The sequence below is a fragment of the Polyodon spathula genome, chromosome 4, assembly GCF_017654505.1.
Source record: "Polyodon spathula isolate WHYD16114869_AA chromosome 4, ASM1765450v1, whole genome shotgun sequence".
NCBI lineage: Eukaryota > Metazoa > Chordata > Actinopteri > Acipenseriformes > Polyodontidae > Polyodon > Polyodon spathula.
In genome coordinates this window covers 84,488,044-84,505,771 of record NC_054537.1, presented here as the reverse complement: position 1 = coordinate 84,505,771, position 17,728 = coordinate 84,488,044, and the positions used below count along the sequence as shown (strand labels likewise).

Genomic DNA, 17,728 nt, shown 5'->3' with positions numbered 1-17,728 from the left:
AAGGTTCTGGGTGGGGAGGCAAAGCTATGGTTAATAGTCGAGTAGTCAAGCCCAGACATGCACTTATTTACTGTATCACCCCAGACTGAGGAAGTGAGTCACCAGTTGCTCATTCCTAAGACAGTTAGGGAAGATTTATTGCACCGGGCTCCCGCTATTCCCCTGTCTGATCATTTGGGCTGGGACAAAACCAGAGTGAGACTAGTGACACGATTCTTTTGGCTAGGGATTGATGGGGACGTGCTGCCAGGAATGCCACCTTGCTAGCCCTAGAGCCATCCCACAGGTCCCACTGGTGCCATTGCCACAGGTGGAAGCACCATTTGAGTGTATTGGGGTATACACAGTTGGACCAATACAGAGGAGTGCGGCAGGATACAGTCACCTATTGGTCATTCTGGATTACGCTATATGTAATCCCGAGCCATCCCACTCCGCTCTGCATCTGCCGAGTCTATCGCCAATGAGCTGGTGGTATGGTAGGTAGGTATTTCCTGGGAAATACTGACCGACCAAGGTCCCAACTTCATGTCACAGCTAATCTGCGAAACATGTAAACTTTTGGGGATTAAGACCATCTGGACATCAGTTTAGCACACCCAGACTAATGGTTTGGTGGAGCGTTTTAATAAAACCTTAAAAAGCATGTTGTGCAGATTCATTGAATGTGCAACTGGGACCAGCTGATTCCTTCCCTTCTCTTTGCTATCAGAGAAGTACCCCAGGCTTTCACAAGTTTATCTCCATTCAAGCTGCTGTATGAGCGGAGACCCCGGGACGTGCTCAGTCTGGTCAGAGAGATGTGGGAGGAACAGCAGGACAATTTGACCAATACAGTCCGGTATGTATTGGATCTGCGCAAATGTCCTGAGTTTGTGGGTTGGTGGGCACATGACAATTTGCAGCAGGCTCAGCACAGACGAGACACAATACAACAGGGGGGTCCGGATGCGCAAGTTTCAGCAGGGAATAAAGTGTTTCTATTATTACCCATCTCTGAGTCTAAGCTTCTGGCAAAGTGGCAAGGACCTTTTGAGGTTACATGCTGTGTTGGGACAGTGGACTATGAGATCTGCCAGCTGGGGCAATGGAAGGAAAAGCACACCAAAACAGAAATGTCAAACTCAAGATCTTTTGGCAGCTTTTCCAGAAGTGTCCTGTTAAATGGCAGTAACATATACTTGAAAGTAAAAGGTCCGCTAGTGGAAGCAAAGATTGGGAAAATGCTTAGGTTGGGGGTAATAGATGAGTCCCAGAGTGACTGGACTAGTCCAATTGTTTTAGTGGACAAGCCAGATGGCTCAACTCAGTTTTGTATTGACTAGGAGAGGTATGATGCTTATCCCATGCCCCGGGTAGATGAATTACTGGAGCATTTAGGCACGGCTCACTTTATGACAACACTGGATTTAACAAAGGGGTACTGGCAGATACCCCTGACCCCAGAGTCTTGGCAGAGGACAATGTTTTTCACCCCCTTCAGGTTATACCAATTTATTACCATGCCCTTTGGGTTGTATGGAGCGCCAGTCGCTTTCCCGTGGAAGATGGATTGCATTTTGCGTCCCCATCGGCTGTATGCCATTGCTTACATTGATGACCTTGGTTATCCACAGTGAGGATTGGTCTAGTCATCTGTGTAAGGTAGCAGCTGTACTACAATCCTTGCACGAGGCTGAGACAACTGCTAACCCAAAGAAGTGTGTCAATGGGAAGAGTGAGTATTTGGGGTATCAAGTAGGAGGTGGCCAGTTCAGACTGCTGATTGCAAAGGTGAAAGCCTTGGCTGACTATCTAACTCCTACGACTAAAACCCAGGTGTGCTCCTTCTTGAGGCTGGTGGAGTACTATCGTAAGTTTATCCTGGAGTTTTCCACCCTCGCCACTCCTTTGACATACCTCACCAAGAAGGCTGCCCCAAATATGGTCTGTGGGTGGAGCCATGTCAGAGTGCCTTTCTCGCTTTGAAGAGGAGACTGTGTAGCAAGCCAGTGCTGTGCAGTCCTGATTTCAGTAGGTTCACCCTGCAGACGGATGCATCAGAGGCAGGTCTCGGGGCAGTGTTGTCTCAGGAGGTGCGGGGAAGTGAGCACCTGGTCCTGTGTATCAGCAGGAAGCTCCTTCCCCGTGAAAAAAATTATTATACCAACATCAAGAAGGAGTGCCTAGCGGTAAAGTGGACAGCCGAGTCACTCCAGTACTACCTCCTGGGGCAAAACCCCCTTAGCATGGCTCCACCAAATGAAAAATAGCAATGTTTGACCCGCCTGTCAATCATGGCAATGACACTAAAAGGTTGCGTGAGGGTGTGTGGCTCAAACCTCTTATTTTCTCTCATTTAAATTTGCTCTTACTTACAACTGGCTTTATTGTATTTTATAACCGTTCTTATTTGTAATGTGATACTTTGTAATGTGATACTTTGTAGCAACTGCTAATAAATAATAATAATAATAAAAATAATAATAATAATAATAATAATAATAATAAATAATAATAATAATAATAATAATGTTGACATAGATCAATTAGATCAATATCACCTTCAGTCATTACTGATCTTGACTAGATTTGAACTAGAGACCTACAGGTGAAAGGCTTCATATATCACTGCCTATCCACTCAGTCGCCCTACTCCCAATCAGTGGTTCTCATTCTGTTTGCATGGCAACTGAGGGTTGATAAGAGAAGCTAAACAGTAATTTAATATACAACATAATATAAATCAAATCACACATACAATTAAATTGGAGGTATGCCAACTATATCAGCTCAAACATCTTGATGAAACTAAATGTCTTCCTTTTTATCGAGCTTCCTGTTTTATGTTAACCATTAATATCCCACTATTCATAGTAATGTAAACATAATGTTGACTGTGCTTCTCTCTATAATGAATTGAGTGAGTTTAAAACCCTTGCTTGTTGATATAACCATTGTGCACCAAAACCAAATATGGAAAATGGGAACAAGAAGGAGAAGGATAGCAAAAATAGAACTACTGAAGGAACAAAAAAACTATTTACATACTTGAAAAATGTACATACACTGTCAATGATGTGAAAAATGTACATACACTGTCAATGATGTGAAATATTTTATGAGCTGCTCCTCTTGCACTGGCAAATGATTGGATATTTGGAGATGTTTGGCCAACCGCAAAAGCTCCAATCATAACTGCAAAGAAGACCTGTAAAGAAACAGATCTGCATTACGTGTGAATCATTGAGTCAATGCCAAATATTTGCTACCCTTGCCTTTCGATTCTCAGTGTTATACTATATATTTAATCAAAGGTTTTTATTAGGCTTACAATACCTCTCAATGTGCTCTGTGCCTATGATTTACTAAGCTGAGCTTCTTGACTTACAAAATGTTGTTTTAAAGGCCCTACTGGCTGGTACTCCTTGTTCAAAGGCATGCAATAGGAGAAAATTATTTGTCCTTCTGTACTTTTGGCACAACCTCACAATAATATTTAAAATAAGTTCAATACCTTTTTTATATTTACAAAATATAACAAGAACATTATAAATGTCTGTATCATCATAATTGATCAAAGCATAAAAAAGCTATGTATTTTTCATTTTACCAGTATGTGGTATTTACCGTTAGTACTTTTCCAATGGTGTACCCTTCATCTAGAATAAGTGTGCTTCCATACCAGAAAGCCAGCGCGTAGGACGCGTAGATGATAAAGAAGCAAAAGCCGATTGAGATGTTTGCAGAGAGAGCCTTCTTTATTCCAACGTTCTTGGCATCTTCTAAATTTACGTGATACCTGTTCAATGGTTACATATTGCCATTGGGATTAAAATTGGATTTGAGCAAAATTTAAACAAGCTTGTGCTAAACAGGATTGCTCCCCAAATCTTAACTTGGCAATTAAAAAAATACCAGCAAAAAGTCAGTTATGATTTACCAGGTGAATGCTGGAAATATCACTATTTTTTTCATTATTTTATGTAATGCACTGTCACTTAAGAAACACATGAAGAAAGAGCTGTAGTCAAAACCTATTTTTAAATGTAGCGTTATTCAGTGTTGAATAGCTAGATGATTTACCTGTATTGAAACTGCTTACTGGCAGGTAAAAACTGGTCACCACTTAGCTCAGGTGACCACTAAGACAGGCTTACTGTTTGGTCCTGCAGTACCTCTTCAAAATATCTTACCTTTCTAACTCTTTTTTTTGTCCCCCAAAAGCCATCACAGTCTTGATGGACGACAGCACCTCCTCAGCCACTGCTCCTGCTTTTGCATAGGCCGCTTGCTCTTTACTAGTAAAACTAGTCAAGACCTGGGAAACCAGACATTTGTGTTAACCTGGCTGGAAGCATTTCTGTTTTAAATACATATCTTCACCAATATTTTTAATCATAGGGTACTATTGATAAATATTCATTTTGAGTTATTTTCTCAGCTCTAAAAAAGGGGGTTCCAATTTATAATTCAATATTCAATTTGATTCTGGTGAATGCGACTCTGATGGTACTGAATCTAACACAAAATTGCAGCCTTCGGTTTCTATTTAGCAACAGGCACAATCTGTTAATGCAAATGTAAGGTTATTCTGTCCATTGTGTACTATGTTTTTACACACTCTTCAAGGGGTTGACGTCAACTTGTGTCAGGAGAACTTTACAGGAGTGGCCTCATTAATAAATTCACTTGAGCAATTTTGGACTGAAAAAAAACTCAGTCAGCTCTAATGAGTGAAAAGCCAGTGATTTCTATTGCAAATTATATAGGCTGTGGGAACAGGGAAAAGTCATTGCTGTGTTATACTAAGAAACACCTCAAAACAACATGATTGGCAGTTACTTCATTTACAATCATGTTTTCACTCCAGATTAATGTCCATTCGCTGCTTGGGCACGTGCTGGCAGTGCACATTGGGACTTTAACCTGCACACAAATAAGCATCACTGTTAAATCTCACATTTGTTTGCAAGCACAGTGATAGGAAATCGCAGTCAGTTAATTTTTAAATAGGCCCTGTCCTTTTTCACTGGGTCATGTTATCTAAATTACTGTTCAATTTTATTTATTTTTTTGCCACAGGAATATACAGTAGTTTGCCATGATCTTTGTTTGCTGTTTAGTAAATAACTAACACAAGGTATTGTTTATGTTACCCACCTTGGAGAAGACAGCAGCTGACACTCCCAGGACTGGACTGATTGCCATAATAACTAAAGTCAGCTTCCATCCTTCTACAAAGCCTACAATGAATCCACCTAAGAAGGTAGCCACTGACTGGATAAGCAAGGCAATTTTATCACCAATTCCTTCATTTATCTTGGAAATGTCACTGGGAAGAAACAGAGTTTAAAAAATCAAAGACGGTAATAACAGTGTCAGTACATGTAGACCATGCATTACATTAATACATAATACAGTTTAGTCTTAACAAAGAAACACAACACTGTGTACAGTAGGTGACAAAATTCATTTTTGAAGTTTCCCACTGTGGGTAATGCAGCAGCCAGAAGATATGAAAGATGTATTTGCTATCACACAAATGATGGTTTGTCTCTAATATATCACATGATGCATACAACTTTTTTTTCTAAATATCTACATTTAACTTTTATCCAGTTTTTAAAACATGCAAAATACAAAACATATTTTGTTCACCCTTTTTCCCTATTATTGCCATGAATTACCAAAGTAAGGTTTTTATGGTTATAATAAAACTGTAAAACAAAGCTACATTTTATCAAGTCAAGGGCAAAGTATATATATATATTATATATATATATATATATATATATATATATATATATATATATATATATATATAGATATAGATATAGATATAGATATAGATATTTTTTTTATAAGGGTTTATAGAATGTTAAAACACGGATTTTAATCTTTTAGTAATATAGATATGATGTGTTCTGAGAATGTTCTCCTGTGTCTAGAACTGCCTTTTTCAAGCTTTCTACAAGTACTAATGAAGTACTAAAAATGACTGCTCTTACTCTGTCAGACGTGTGTTCAACTCTCCTATTTCGTTCACATCAAACCATCCTATTTCTTGTCGCACAACTGCATGGAAGAACTTTTTCCTCAGCTTCTTTATCTGCCTGCCTGCAGCCAGGGTCCAAAAGGAAATCTGCATGTAGGCAGCAAGTAAAACTGCTGCCCCCAGTCCTGTGTAGTAATAGGCAAAACTAAAACAGAGAACAGGGACATTACTAAAGCACAATTCACACTACACTTGCAAGGTTTCTTTTAAAGAAACCCAAAGGTGCTGTGCCTCACATGTAGGCTATACAAAAGCATCGTGATTAATTCCTAGACCATGGAAAAAGAAGGCCTTCTGTACACCATACATTCTGTTAAATCATGAAGCCACTCTCTGCAAATCAAAATGCCAGATGATCTTATATGCTTCTTTGTTTCGTGCACGAACTACCAACATACAAAAATTATAACAATATAGATAACAGCATTAACTATGTATTCTGCTCTTTGTTTTGTAAAAAGTTCAAATGTACAGCTGACCTTGTCACTTATGGTATAAAAGTGTCTTCTCATTTTGAACATTGGGCTCAAATTCCTTTTGCACTCCTCTTGCCCAACAGCAATATTGTCAGCATATTGTATATCGTATACATACTAACTTATATGATCAAACAGACAATGTTTATTGCATATTCACCAAAATGAGGTAGTAGGTCATACAAAATATAATATTGTAAAGGACTGAAAAAAAAAAAAAAATATATATATATATATATATATATATATATATATATATATATATATGTGTGTGTGTGTGTGTATATATATATATATGTATATATATATATATATATATATATATATATATATATATATATATATATATATATAATAAAGATAGTAGTTGTATAAGGTGTTTGTACCTTGTCATTTGTTGTTCCAATGTTTCATTCGATTGTGGCCAAGTAAAATTTGTTTGTCCTAGGGAACAATATTGCACAAATAAAAACAACAATAAGTCAACATGCAACAGTTTGCAACAACAGAGTATTCTGCGAATGCTTAGAAAATAAGCAAGGCTACGTTTCCTTTAGATAATACATACAGAGCCTGCAAAAAAATGTAGATCTTAAGATTTAAGAACAAATGTAACATTCACTCTTAATTGATCTATGTTTTCTTAATACTATACAACTAGTGCATTGCTTTATTTAGTTGTTGGTAGTTGCTAGCTTTAGATTTTGTTTTTGTTTATTCCTTTCAAATAAAAGGGGTGGGGGTAAACTTTGCACTTCAAAACAGGGGCCTACAGAATTTTAAAGGGTGTCGCGTTGAATTGAAAGTAATTAAAATACACTCTTAAAAAACATATGATCAATTCCTTGACCTTAATCAAAACAAAAATACAACTTTTAATAGCAACCACAGAATCACAAGCGTTGAATCCACTTTTAGACAGTCCCATAAGCAGTTGTTATAAGCAGGTCTGACTGTTTAATTTGTTACATCAATCAAAGGCTACTGCAATTTTAACCATACTGGTAACTTGTTATTTATTATATGGTGACATTATTTTCAATCACAATATACATGAGCGAACAGATTATTTCATAAAGAAGATGTAGACAACTTATGAAAGCAAGCATATATTCTTATTACAAATGTTTCCCCATAGGTCATGAAATCTGTTTTGACAGGGATAGACCGGAACAGTCCTTGCACATTTATCTGGAAAACAGCTCATCCAACTGCAATGAAACTTGCTGTTAACAGTATCTAGCATACAACACTGAGAGTGTTACATTCTGGAGACAAAAATCTATGTCATACTGCTCTGTTGATAAATGTCACGGTCTTCAACTTTTACATGTAACTGATTGCTCTAATTTTGAATTCACATATTTGTTCTCATTTCATAAGGTGGACATTTTAAATAGATTGAAAACCCTTTGATTCAGGAAACTTTGTGTTGCCTTTTTCAATGGCTACATACCTGCAATGGAATCAGAAACAAAACTGTCTGTCATGTCTCCAAACACTATAACCATGGCGGGCATGGCGGCCCCATGAGCTACTGCCATAAGTGTGCCCAGGACCATTAGCAGTATATCCACCGAGTCTGCATAGCGAAACTGCTCAAAACATACATCACAAATGTTAAAGTACTGTCACTTCCATTTGTAGCAGTGTACAGTGGCTCTCAAAAGTATTCACCCCCCCCTTTGTACTTTTCTGCATCCCCTTGGACTTTTCCACATTTTATTGAGTTACACATGGAATCAAAATGGATTTAATAAGGAGTTTTTGCCACTGATCAACACAAAAAAAGTCCATAATGTCAAACTGAAAAATAAAAGCTACAAATTGTTCTAAATTAATTACAAATACAAAACAGAAAATAATTGATTGCATAAGTATTCACCCCCTTGAGTCAATATTTGGTAGAGGCACCTTTGGCAGCAATTACAGCCATGAGTCTATTTGGATAAGTCTCTTATCAGTGTCTCAGCTTTGCACATCTGGACACTGTAATTTTTGCCCATTCTTCTTTGCAAAATTGCTCAAGCTCTGTCAAGTTGGTTGAGGACCTTTGTTGAACAGCAATTTTCAACTCTTTTCACATATTTTAAATTGGATTGAGGTCCGGGCTTTGACTGGGCCACGCCAGGACATTGACCCAGGTCTCTTGCAGACTTCAGCAGGTTTTCCTCCAGGATTTCGCTGTACTTTGCTGCATCCATTTTGCCCTCTATCTTCATCATATCACGAAATCTTTACGATTTCCAGGCCCTGACGCAGAGAAGCATCCCCATAGCATGATGCTGCCACCACCATGCTTCATGGTAGGGATGGTGTTCTCAGGATAATGTGAGGTGCTACGTTTGCGCCAAATATAGTGCTTAGCATTGAGGCCAAAAAGCTCTATTTTGGTCTCATCAGACCATAGAATCTTCTTCCACTTGCCTTCTGGCAAACTCAAGCCTTTGATACGAGTTTTTTTCAACAATGGCTTTCTTTTTGCCACTCTCCCATAAAGGCCAGTTTTGTTGCCGATGCACAGTGTCTCCCAGCTCAGCCGTGGAAGACTGTAATTCCTTTAGAGCTGCCATAGGCCTCTTGGTGGCCTCCCTGACTAGTGCCCTTCTCGCCCGGATAGTTTTTGAGGACGGCCTGTTCTAGACAGAATCACAGTTCTGCCATATTCTCTCCATTTCTTAATAATGGACTTTACTGTGCTCTGGGGGATATTCAATGGCTTGGAAATGTTATTATATCCTACCCCTGATTGGTGCTTTTGAAGAACCTTATTCCAGATTTGCTTTGAATGTTCCTTCGTCTTCATTATGTAGTTTTTGTTGGGAAATGTACTAACCAACAGGTAACCACTCAACCACCATAAAAAGGTAAGGGAACAGTAGAAAGAAATAAGAATATATAATGTAAAGCTTTTTACTCTTTAAGTATGAATTTCACATGCAAACCATGGACAGAGACAGCATTATCAAGGACAGACTATGCAAAATGTTTCACACAGAAAATGTTACATTGTAAAAATAGCCAAAACGGACACATACCATACTTATGGGACTGACCATTGGTAGTTCAGGCTCTTTTTTCTTGACTTTCTTTTCACTACAAAAAACAGATATCGTATGATTCATCCATTTTAAGCATATCACTGAATAGGTTATATTACAAAACTAGCACTGACAGATGTAGCACCAAATAACTTTTTAACTTTGGTGGTCCTGAGTGGTCAATGAATGTTCATGGTGTATTCTATTTAGATGACAAATATGCAAAAAGGTTCAGAAAATAAATGGGGGAGACATATGCTGAGGGGGAAGCTGAGAGAGATAGGGGGTTTAGTGGTTTTCTGTACCTTCGTCTTTGGGGCTGAAATGCAATGCGTGTTTTGTTTTTTAAACATATATTTTAAACAAAAGGGCTCATGCTAACGAAAATAGGACGCAAAAGGGGTTTGCAGTGCAATACAAATAGCGAAACTGGCTTTATGTTAATGTGACTAATGTAAGTAATACTGACTGGTTTTCAAACAGCATGTCAGTATCTGAGACTTTTGAAAATACATTTAGATTTAAAGCCTGTTAAAGCAAAGCCCCTTAATTGGTTGCATTTTACAGAGAAACACATGTTATCAAAGGTAGTCAAACTAGTGATGTCACTGCATTGCCTATAAAAAATACATTTACATGGACTTTCACCCATGTTTATAAAAGCAATTAGGGATTTACTGCACAAATTTTCAGGCTAGGCGGAGCTAGATTTTTATGTATTGTGCAAAAAGGTATTTTACTGCTATGTTTTTTGAATGTTAAAATAGGAGGGAGCCATGCATACAACTACCCTATGCAAGTTAGGAGTTTCTTGGGGGCATAATTTTATGATTTTAAGATGCCTAACTAGAAGATGGTAAACACGGTAGCCAAACCTGCTGCTTTTGAAAAGGAGGTCATTTAATCAGGTAGTAAAAAACTTGTGGCACAAATGTGCCTTCTGAAAATCAAGTTGATTGTGTCATTACCAGTAGCAAAAAAATCACTTTAGGTGACTGTGACATTCTGACAACCTCCCTGTTAAAATAATAGTTTCAAGCCTATTGAAAGAACTATCTAAAAACTAGTCCTTGTGTGTCTGCCAGTGTGAACCTGTACATCACTGTGAAGAAAGTAGGCCTATTAAAAACAAATTGTCAATAACAGCATGAAAAAGTGCACCAACCAACACCCAATAATAATTCTACAATGCCTGAGGATGTTTGTAATGTCAACCTCAGTTCCTAATTTGTATTTCCTCTAAGAATAGTAGCTGGTCTATTATGGCTCATTGAGGACATGAAGACAAATTGTTATGTCGAGACATCTCGGAATCTTCACATCTCAAACTGTTATGTTGAGATGACAAGATCATTTTTTCCCCCAAGTAATACAAAAATGACTACAAAAGATTTAGAAGTGAGTAGTTTTTCGAGATTTACGATTATACTGTATTTACAGCATAATCGTAAATCTCGAAAAACTACTCACTTCTAAATCTTTTGTGGTCATTTTTGTATTACTTTAGTATAAATACATGTTAATTTGGATTCATATGTTGTTGTTTTTTTTTACTTTATGTTAACGAAAAGACACACATTTGCCCGTTTTCCCATTCGAAATAGTGATATTTTGAAATATCACTGTCCTGGTCACAAAAGCAAAGTTTGTGGGGAATAATAGCCATTTTCTATACTTTTGAGGCATAAGCAATTAGGAAATAACACTTACTACCGAGGAACAAAAATTGTGTTACATAGTGTAATGGGGTTTGGTTTGCTTGTAGTTAAAAGCGTTGTGACAATTTGTCAATAGATACATGCTTTTTTCAGTCCTATCTTTCCTCGACTGATATTATTAACAGCTGGTTTCACAGACCTAGATTATTGTATTTTACCCTATAGTAACGTGTATCGGCATTACAATTGATAGTTCACCATTAAAAACAGCTTTAAAAATTTACTGTGTATTTAAAAAAAAAAAATAATCAAATTTACCTTGTGTCCACATGATTTGTGTTTTCTACTTTTTCATTCAAAGTGGCGTTCGTTTCTCCGTTCATGTTCTTTCTGTCTCGCCTGTTGAGATAGTTCATTTGAAGCAGCCGAGCCCAACATTCACGTTCATTTTTTCCGCTACAATATCTCAGGTGCATAGACATAATGAAGCGTTCTTACCTTAGTGGTCAGCAAATGTGTCAGTCGCACGAAGAGCACAGAGTGTGGTTTTCACTAACTCTGCTGTACTGTGCAGAATACTTTTTTTTTCCCTATGGGTAAATATCGAGACTTTCTTCATATGCATCGGGACGCGGGACCTTTGCTAGGAAATCGGGACTGTCCCAACCATATAGTGACTGTTGGCATGTATGCAGGTGTCAGAGGTGACTAGTGTATTCATATATGCCAACAACCCCAATATGGTCGAGATAGTTCTGATTTCCTACAAATGCCCCGCGTCCCGAAGCATAGGAAGAAAGTCCTGATATTTACCCATATATCGATAAAACTCAGAACAGTTTAAGTGTGGACAGGTAAACCGACACAGTATCGATACAGTTAAGTCAGTATTATGAAGCACGCGCACGTCTTTCTTTACAGTTTAACAGCTTTACATTTTATGGTGAGCTGCAGTACATTTATCATGGCTACACCAAAAAATGCCAAAATATGTGACAATATAATCTCCACAAAATTAGTGATGATGACTATATGAGGTAAAGCGTACTGCAGAGCAGTACCGCTCTAAAATAAAATCCCTTGTTAGGGAATATAAAAAAAAAAAAAAAAATTCCCAAAGCCGTGATGAAACCCGTTGTCTTTGCAACCCCATGCTTTAAAAGATGGCTAGTTGTTGTTGCCTTTTTGTTTGTCTCATCCTTTCATGTTCTGCTCGTCTCTTAATAATGATTGAACACTCAAACAAAACACTGTACGTTGACAGGACGATAATACATGCTGTATTACATATCAGCGGAACCATTTCACAGCAGTCGTCGTGGAAACGAATTCAGAACCTGAACACTGTCGATTTAAACATACATGAGTGTGGGGAGTTATATCGCAACTGTTTCGGTACTGTCCCGGTATTGAGAAATGAGTTAGGGCAGAAAGTGGTTTTGTACCGGTATTCTATACCGAACAAACTACTAGTATCGTAGCGATACAAGTGTGAACAGGACTTTTGAAGCGAAATGTTATATACCGAGCATCAAAAGAAACTTGTCACTATTATAATACATTTATTTTCGAAAACAAAGTTATATAAATGATGGACATTGACAACATTTTTTTGGTTTCGTTTAAACACTCGATCATTCATCCTTGACCATGACAGGCTTGAGTGGCTATGACTGAAGCATATGCACTTAATCACCTATTTAGTGAGACAGTTGTTTGGACACTGGATATGGAGTGATTTCAGCTGTAGAATTGCAAATGTGAATAAAAGCAATAAAGAAACTCACAGAAAAAAAAAAAATCGGCATGTTGGAGGCTGGACTAGGGCAGCGTACTGTGGCTCGCCGTCTTAGATGCTTCCAGCCAGCAATTTAAAACCTGGCGAGACGGTATAATCGGACACACTCTGTCAATGACAGGCCACGAACTGGGAGACCAAGAGTCACCACACATGCCCAAGACCGACACATCATTTTGCAGTATCTTCGTGATGTAAATGTGTTAATCCGCACAATCAAAATTCACTGCACCTGCTCTAAAACAGTTTGTAATTTTTCAATCACATCTAGTGAATTTTATCCAAATAGCAGTGATAAGTTTCTTTTGATGCTCAGTATAGTATTCATTAGAAGCGTGCTTTGGTGAATGGCTTGAATGTGCACTTACAATTATAGCTTCCCCAAATTTGACCGCGATTATAATATATAGAAATATATATATATATATATATATATATATATATATATGTATATGTGTGTGTGTGTGTGTGTGTGTGTGTGTATATATATATATATATATATATATATATATATATATATATATGTGTGTGTGTGTGTGTGTGTGTGTGTGTGTGTGTGTGTGTGTGTGTATATATATATATATATATATATATATATATATATATATATATATATATATATATATATATATATATGTATTTATATATATGTCGTAGGAGCGCAGAAATGGCAGTGAATATGGGTGTTCAGAGAACGCCGATACTGGTATGACGGCTGTGTGACGGTATAGGCAAATTCACACAGCCCAACATATCGCATCAGTGCCGGTTCTGAGCCGTCATAACTCGTCTGTGTGAAAGGGGTACTATTATACTATACATAGAAAACATAGACATCATCAGCTTTTAGTAGTTTTAGCCACCCCAGGAAAGTGAGTAATCCCATACAAACTGTCTTGAGGTGGCTAAAACTACTTAAACAGGTCTGAGCTATTTTCTCCATGTTAACTGAAACCTCTGAAAAGCAATCGGTAAATCTTAAATCTTAAAGAGATGTTATATGTATATTTAAATACATACCTTTTTTCTTGGAGTTATGCGAGTGTGATCAGTAACCACCTTACTTGTTTCCCGTAATAGTATTGTGCTGCTTGAAATGGACTCTGGAATGGAATGACTGCTTCTGTTAAAGGGCTGAGCTTTTTGAACATTTATAGCATAATTGTCCACAATGTGACAGTGAGTGGCCTTGGCAGTGCAGTGCTGTTACATCACCTCAGCTTATTTCATTGCAGGTATACCTCGAAGTAGCCTACATGGTTTTTCACTATAACACTGTCTTGGTAACCCTTTTCAATGTGTTTTTAACCTCATCAAACAGGTTTTTATACTTTCTCTTGGGCCATAGAACCACATTTTTAAATAAAACCATACAATATATCTGGCATATTAAGTGAATTTTATCTTGGGTCCAGTCCTGCTAAATATGAATTTATAAATATATTTCTATGACAATTTAGGATATTTTCCTGTGTTTTACTTTCAGGTTCCACTTGGTATATTGAACAGGTTTTGTATTTTCTAATATGTATATGTTCCTATATAGCAGTATTACAGTAAGAATATATAGTAACTTTAACTTGTTTCTGAAATGTAATACATTGAAATTACTGATAGGTATAGACATGGGGGTTGAATTGTATTTAAATTAAGATTATTACATTTTATGTTAGCTTATCTCAAGGTAATGTATCTGAGGCTATTGCTTGGCTGTACCAACACATTTTTATTTGCTATTTAGCAAAAGTTATACATTCACATACACTCCTAAAATAAGTTTCCTGTTGCAGAAAGCATTTACCTTATATGGAATAAATTAAAGTATTTTAGTGATTGATCTACTCTGGTATGCAGCTATGAAAAATAGGTATAATAAAAAGCATGAGTTGCATGATGACATCAGTACGGTACAGGTCCTGAGAGTTCATGTTTTAAGAACAAGGGCCTGCTGTTCTACAAGTAAGAAAATGTGCTTGAGGGTTACAGTGTAAAAAACAGGGTTATACTACAACCAAGGAGCTAGTGTTTTTACTCTAAAAAAAAATCAATAAAACTAGTTTTAAAAAATCTTAATTGCAAATATGCAATATTTGACCTCTTCATTTCAGTCTAAAATGCAACATGCCAAACACAGCATTTGTTTTACCCACAGTATTTCAAACAGTCAATAAATCATATCTCTTAGAGACTGTGCTAGGCCCTCCTCCAAGTTACTTATTGCCATATTTTTTTTATAATGTTGTTAAATGGCACGCACTGACTCATCTCCATCAAGGTCGCTTTAATAGGCTGTGAATATCATGTTTCACTGGTGTTTAAAGTATTCAACTATTGTCTACAGAACTGCACAGAGACAAGAAATGCAACATTTCTCATACAGGACTAGACCAGAAAGACAATTGATCCAAACTATGTTTTGTAAGAATTTTATTAATAATTAAACCACCCAGTATCCTGTTGGGAAAATATAAGTATCATACATTTCTTATTATATATTAAAAAAATATATTTTTGTTCCATATGGGTTAAGGGACCTATGCAGTTATACTTCCTTTCAGTGTTAATGGACCATTTCTCGTTCTAGATTTTTCTGTTCACATATATATATATATATATATATATATATATATATATATATATATATATATAATATATATTATATATATATATGATGTTTATTAGAATTATCTCAATTGCAAGCCGGCTTATAGACATTGTAGTTTCTTTTCATAAAAAGTTTGTAAATTCCACTTGGCCATGTTTAGGACAACCGGTACAAATACTGTCATCCCACAACTATCTCTCCTTTTAAAAAAACACACAAAAAAAAAAAAAACTTTGGTATCAGAGAAATATAAGGTTTAACCCTCTCGTGATATGTAATTCATTTTTACTGTAGTTCATTTTCAAGGCAATAGTTCTAAGAAACAAAAGGCTGACCATATCAGTATTCAATCAACGTGTAATGAAGGGAATGTCCAACTGATGCAACAAAGTACAGTAAAGAAAGTTAATAATTAAAAAGTACAGTTAATTATGTAAGTATTTGTCATCTTGAAGTTTTCTGAATAAATTATTGCTAACACAAACCAAAAACAATGTGTTACAAAAAAGCCACAGTTTATTTTTTTTTTTTTAAGTTATAGTTTATCAACATTCTACTTTACTTTTTAAAGCGAGGTAAAACACCCTGGATTGCGCCCTCCCCTTCACTTTGTGATTTTAAAGAAAGTTTGAGCTGAGCGCTGGTGCAGTCCGTTAGTGCTGACCTATGAAGAACAGATGGGTGACATAAGCTACTAGCAAATCAGGAGCAATTTATATTCCCTTTAAGAAAGTAAGAGACCTAGTGATTGCCTGGTTCTGGTTCTTCAACAAGGATAACAATATCTTCCTGTCTTGGTTGCCTTTAAACTTGAAGATGTGTGTGTGTGTTTTTTTTTAGCAGTGCTAATTTAGCAATACTGAAAGAAATGTAATACCAGTATGTTTCAACAGTGCCCTCTATGGGCATTTTTAAAATGTAATTGTTGTGTTCCCAATGGCTTGTTTTGTGCCAGTAGCCAAATTCAGCCACTACATTGTACTCTACTGTGCACTGGGTAGATAAGCCACAGCAACAGCTGATGGAACCCAGGCTAAGACTTTAGGTAGACTTTATGTCTACCCCGTGTCTTAGGCACACATAATTATAATTATTTGCCTGTTTAATATAGTTTTATAAGATACCGGTTGATTCATAACAATGTACTGGTAATAGTTCACCAAAATTGGAGTTGTGAACTAAAATGGTTTAACCAATTATTTTCAAATTGAATGATCGCTGCTTTTACACCACAGGGTTATAGCTACAGTATGGAACTGTATTAGTTAACTACAGTGCCACGTTATTAATTTAAAATGAAGAAAGAATCTGGACCATTTTTTATGAAATCTCTTATATTTATTTTTATTTCTTTCAACAGGTGGAGCTGCTTCTTGAATAATTCAAGTTCAATCCCTTGTTTATCTTTTTATATAGAGTCAGGGAGGGGGCACCGATGCCTTGGCCTTAACATTTGTCAGTGTTTCATTTCAGGGAAACTATTACTTTATTATTATTTGTTAAAAGACACAACACAGTTATAAATTTGTATAAAAATTCAACAACAACATAAATTGACTTTGTCGTGCTGGTTTAAGAGACTTTTAATATTGGTGGAAGAGTTGATTTAGCCAATTCAAGAACAAAACAGACAACAGTCTCTTTTAGACTCTTTACTGTAAATGTTGATCAGTTTATTTCTTCTAACTGGGAATTACCAGCTCGCCAGCATTTCTTAAATGCACTGCAGGGACAGTGCAATAATTTTAATTTTCAGAACTGTAAACTGTTTGTAAAGGATTTTGTACAAGTGTAGCAAGTCCATATAGAAGGTTAAAGTTCTTCACTGGTAGAATCTGAATCAGGTAGCTTTTTATATTGTCAGGATACATCATGATACACATTCATAATAAAAATACTAAAATAAACATAATAAATGCAAGGACAAACATTGAAACTTGAAATCTATTTCAAGGTCTTCAAACATGAAGCTTATTTTAGTATTTTTAATTTAAGCACTATTGTGTTTAACAATTATGGATGGTTTTGTGCTTACCATATGAAGATAAACAAAAGTGATACTGTAAGTATTTGATACAGTAAGTGTTTTTTTTTTATCATACTATACTAACAA

General features: G+C 36.4%; 1 protein-coding gene across 1 annotated transcript in view; it reads right to left on the bottom strand.

Moving 5' to 3' along the window:
- abcb4 (ATP-binding cassette, sub-family B (MDR/TAP), member 4) overlaps window positions 1-14,136 on the bottom strand; it is a 33,522-nt gene extending 19,386 nt beyond the window's left edge. The window contains exons 1-10 of the mRNA XM_041248825.1: window positions 14,031-14,136; window positions 11,531-11,611; window positions 9,552-9,609; window positions 7,970-8,108; window positions 6,900-6,957; window positions 5,991-6,182; window positions 5,143-5,314; window positions 4,176-4,300; window positions 3,610-3,781; window positions 3,077-3,190 (exon numbers count right to left, since the gene is read on the bottom strand). Of these exons, the coding sequence (XP_041104759.1) occupies window positions 3,077-3,190; window positions 3,610-3,781; window positions 4,176-4,300; window positions 5,143-5,314; window positions 5,991-6,182; window positions 6,900-6,957; window positions 7,970-8,108; window positions 9,552-9,609; window positions 11,531-11,595 (1,095 nt within the window). The 5' untranslated portion in view covers window positions 11,596-11,611; window positions 14,031-14,136. The remainder of the gene's footprint in view (window positions 1-3,076; window positions 3,191-3,609; window positions 3,782-4,175; window positions 4,301-5,142; window positions 5,315-5,990; window positions 6,183-6,899; window positions 6,958-7,969; window positions 8,109-9,551; window positions 9,610-11,530; window positions 11,612-14,030) is intronic.
- Between the last annotated feature and the right edge of the window lie 3,592 nt (window positions 14,137-17,728).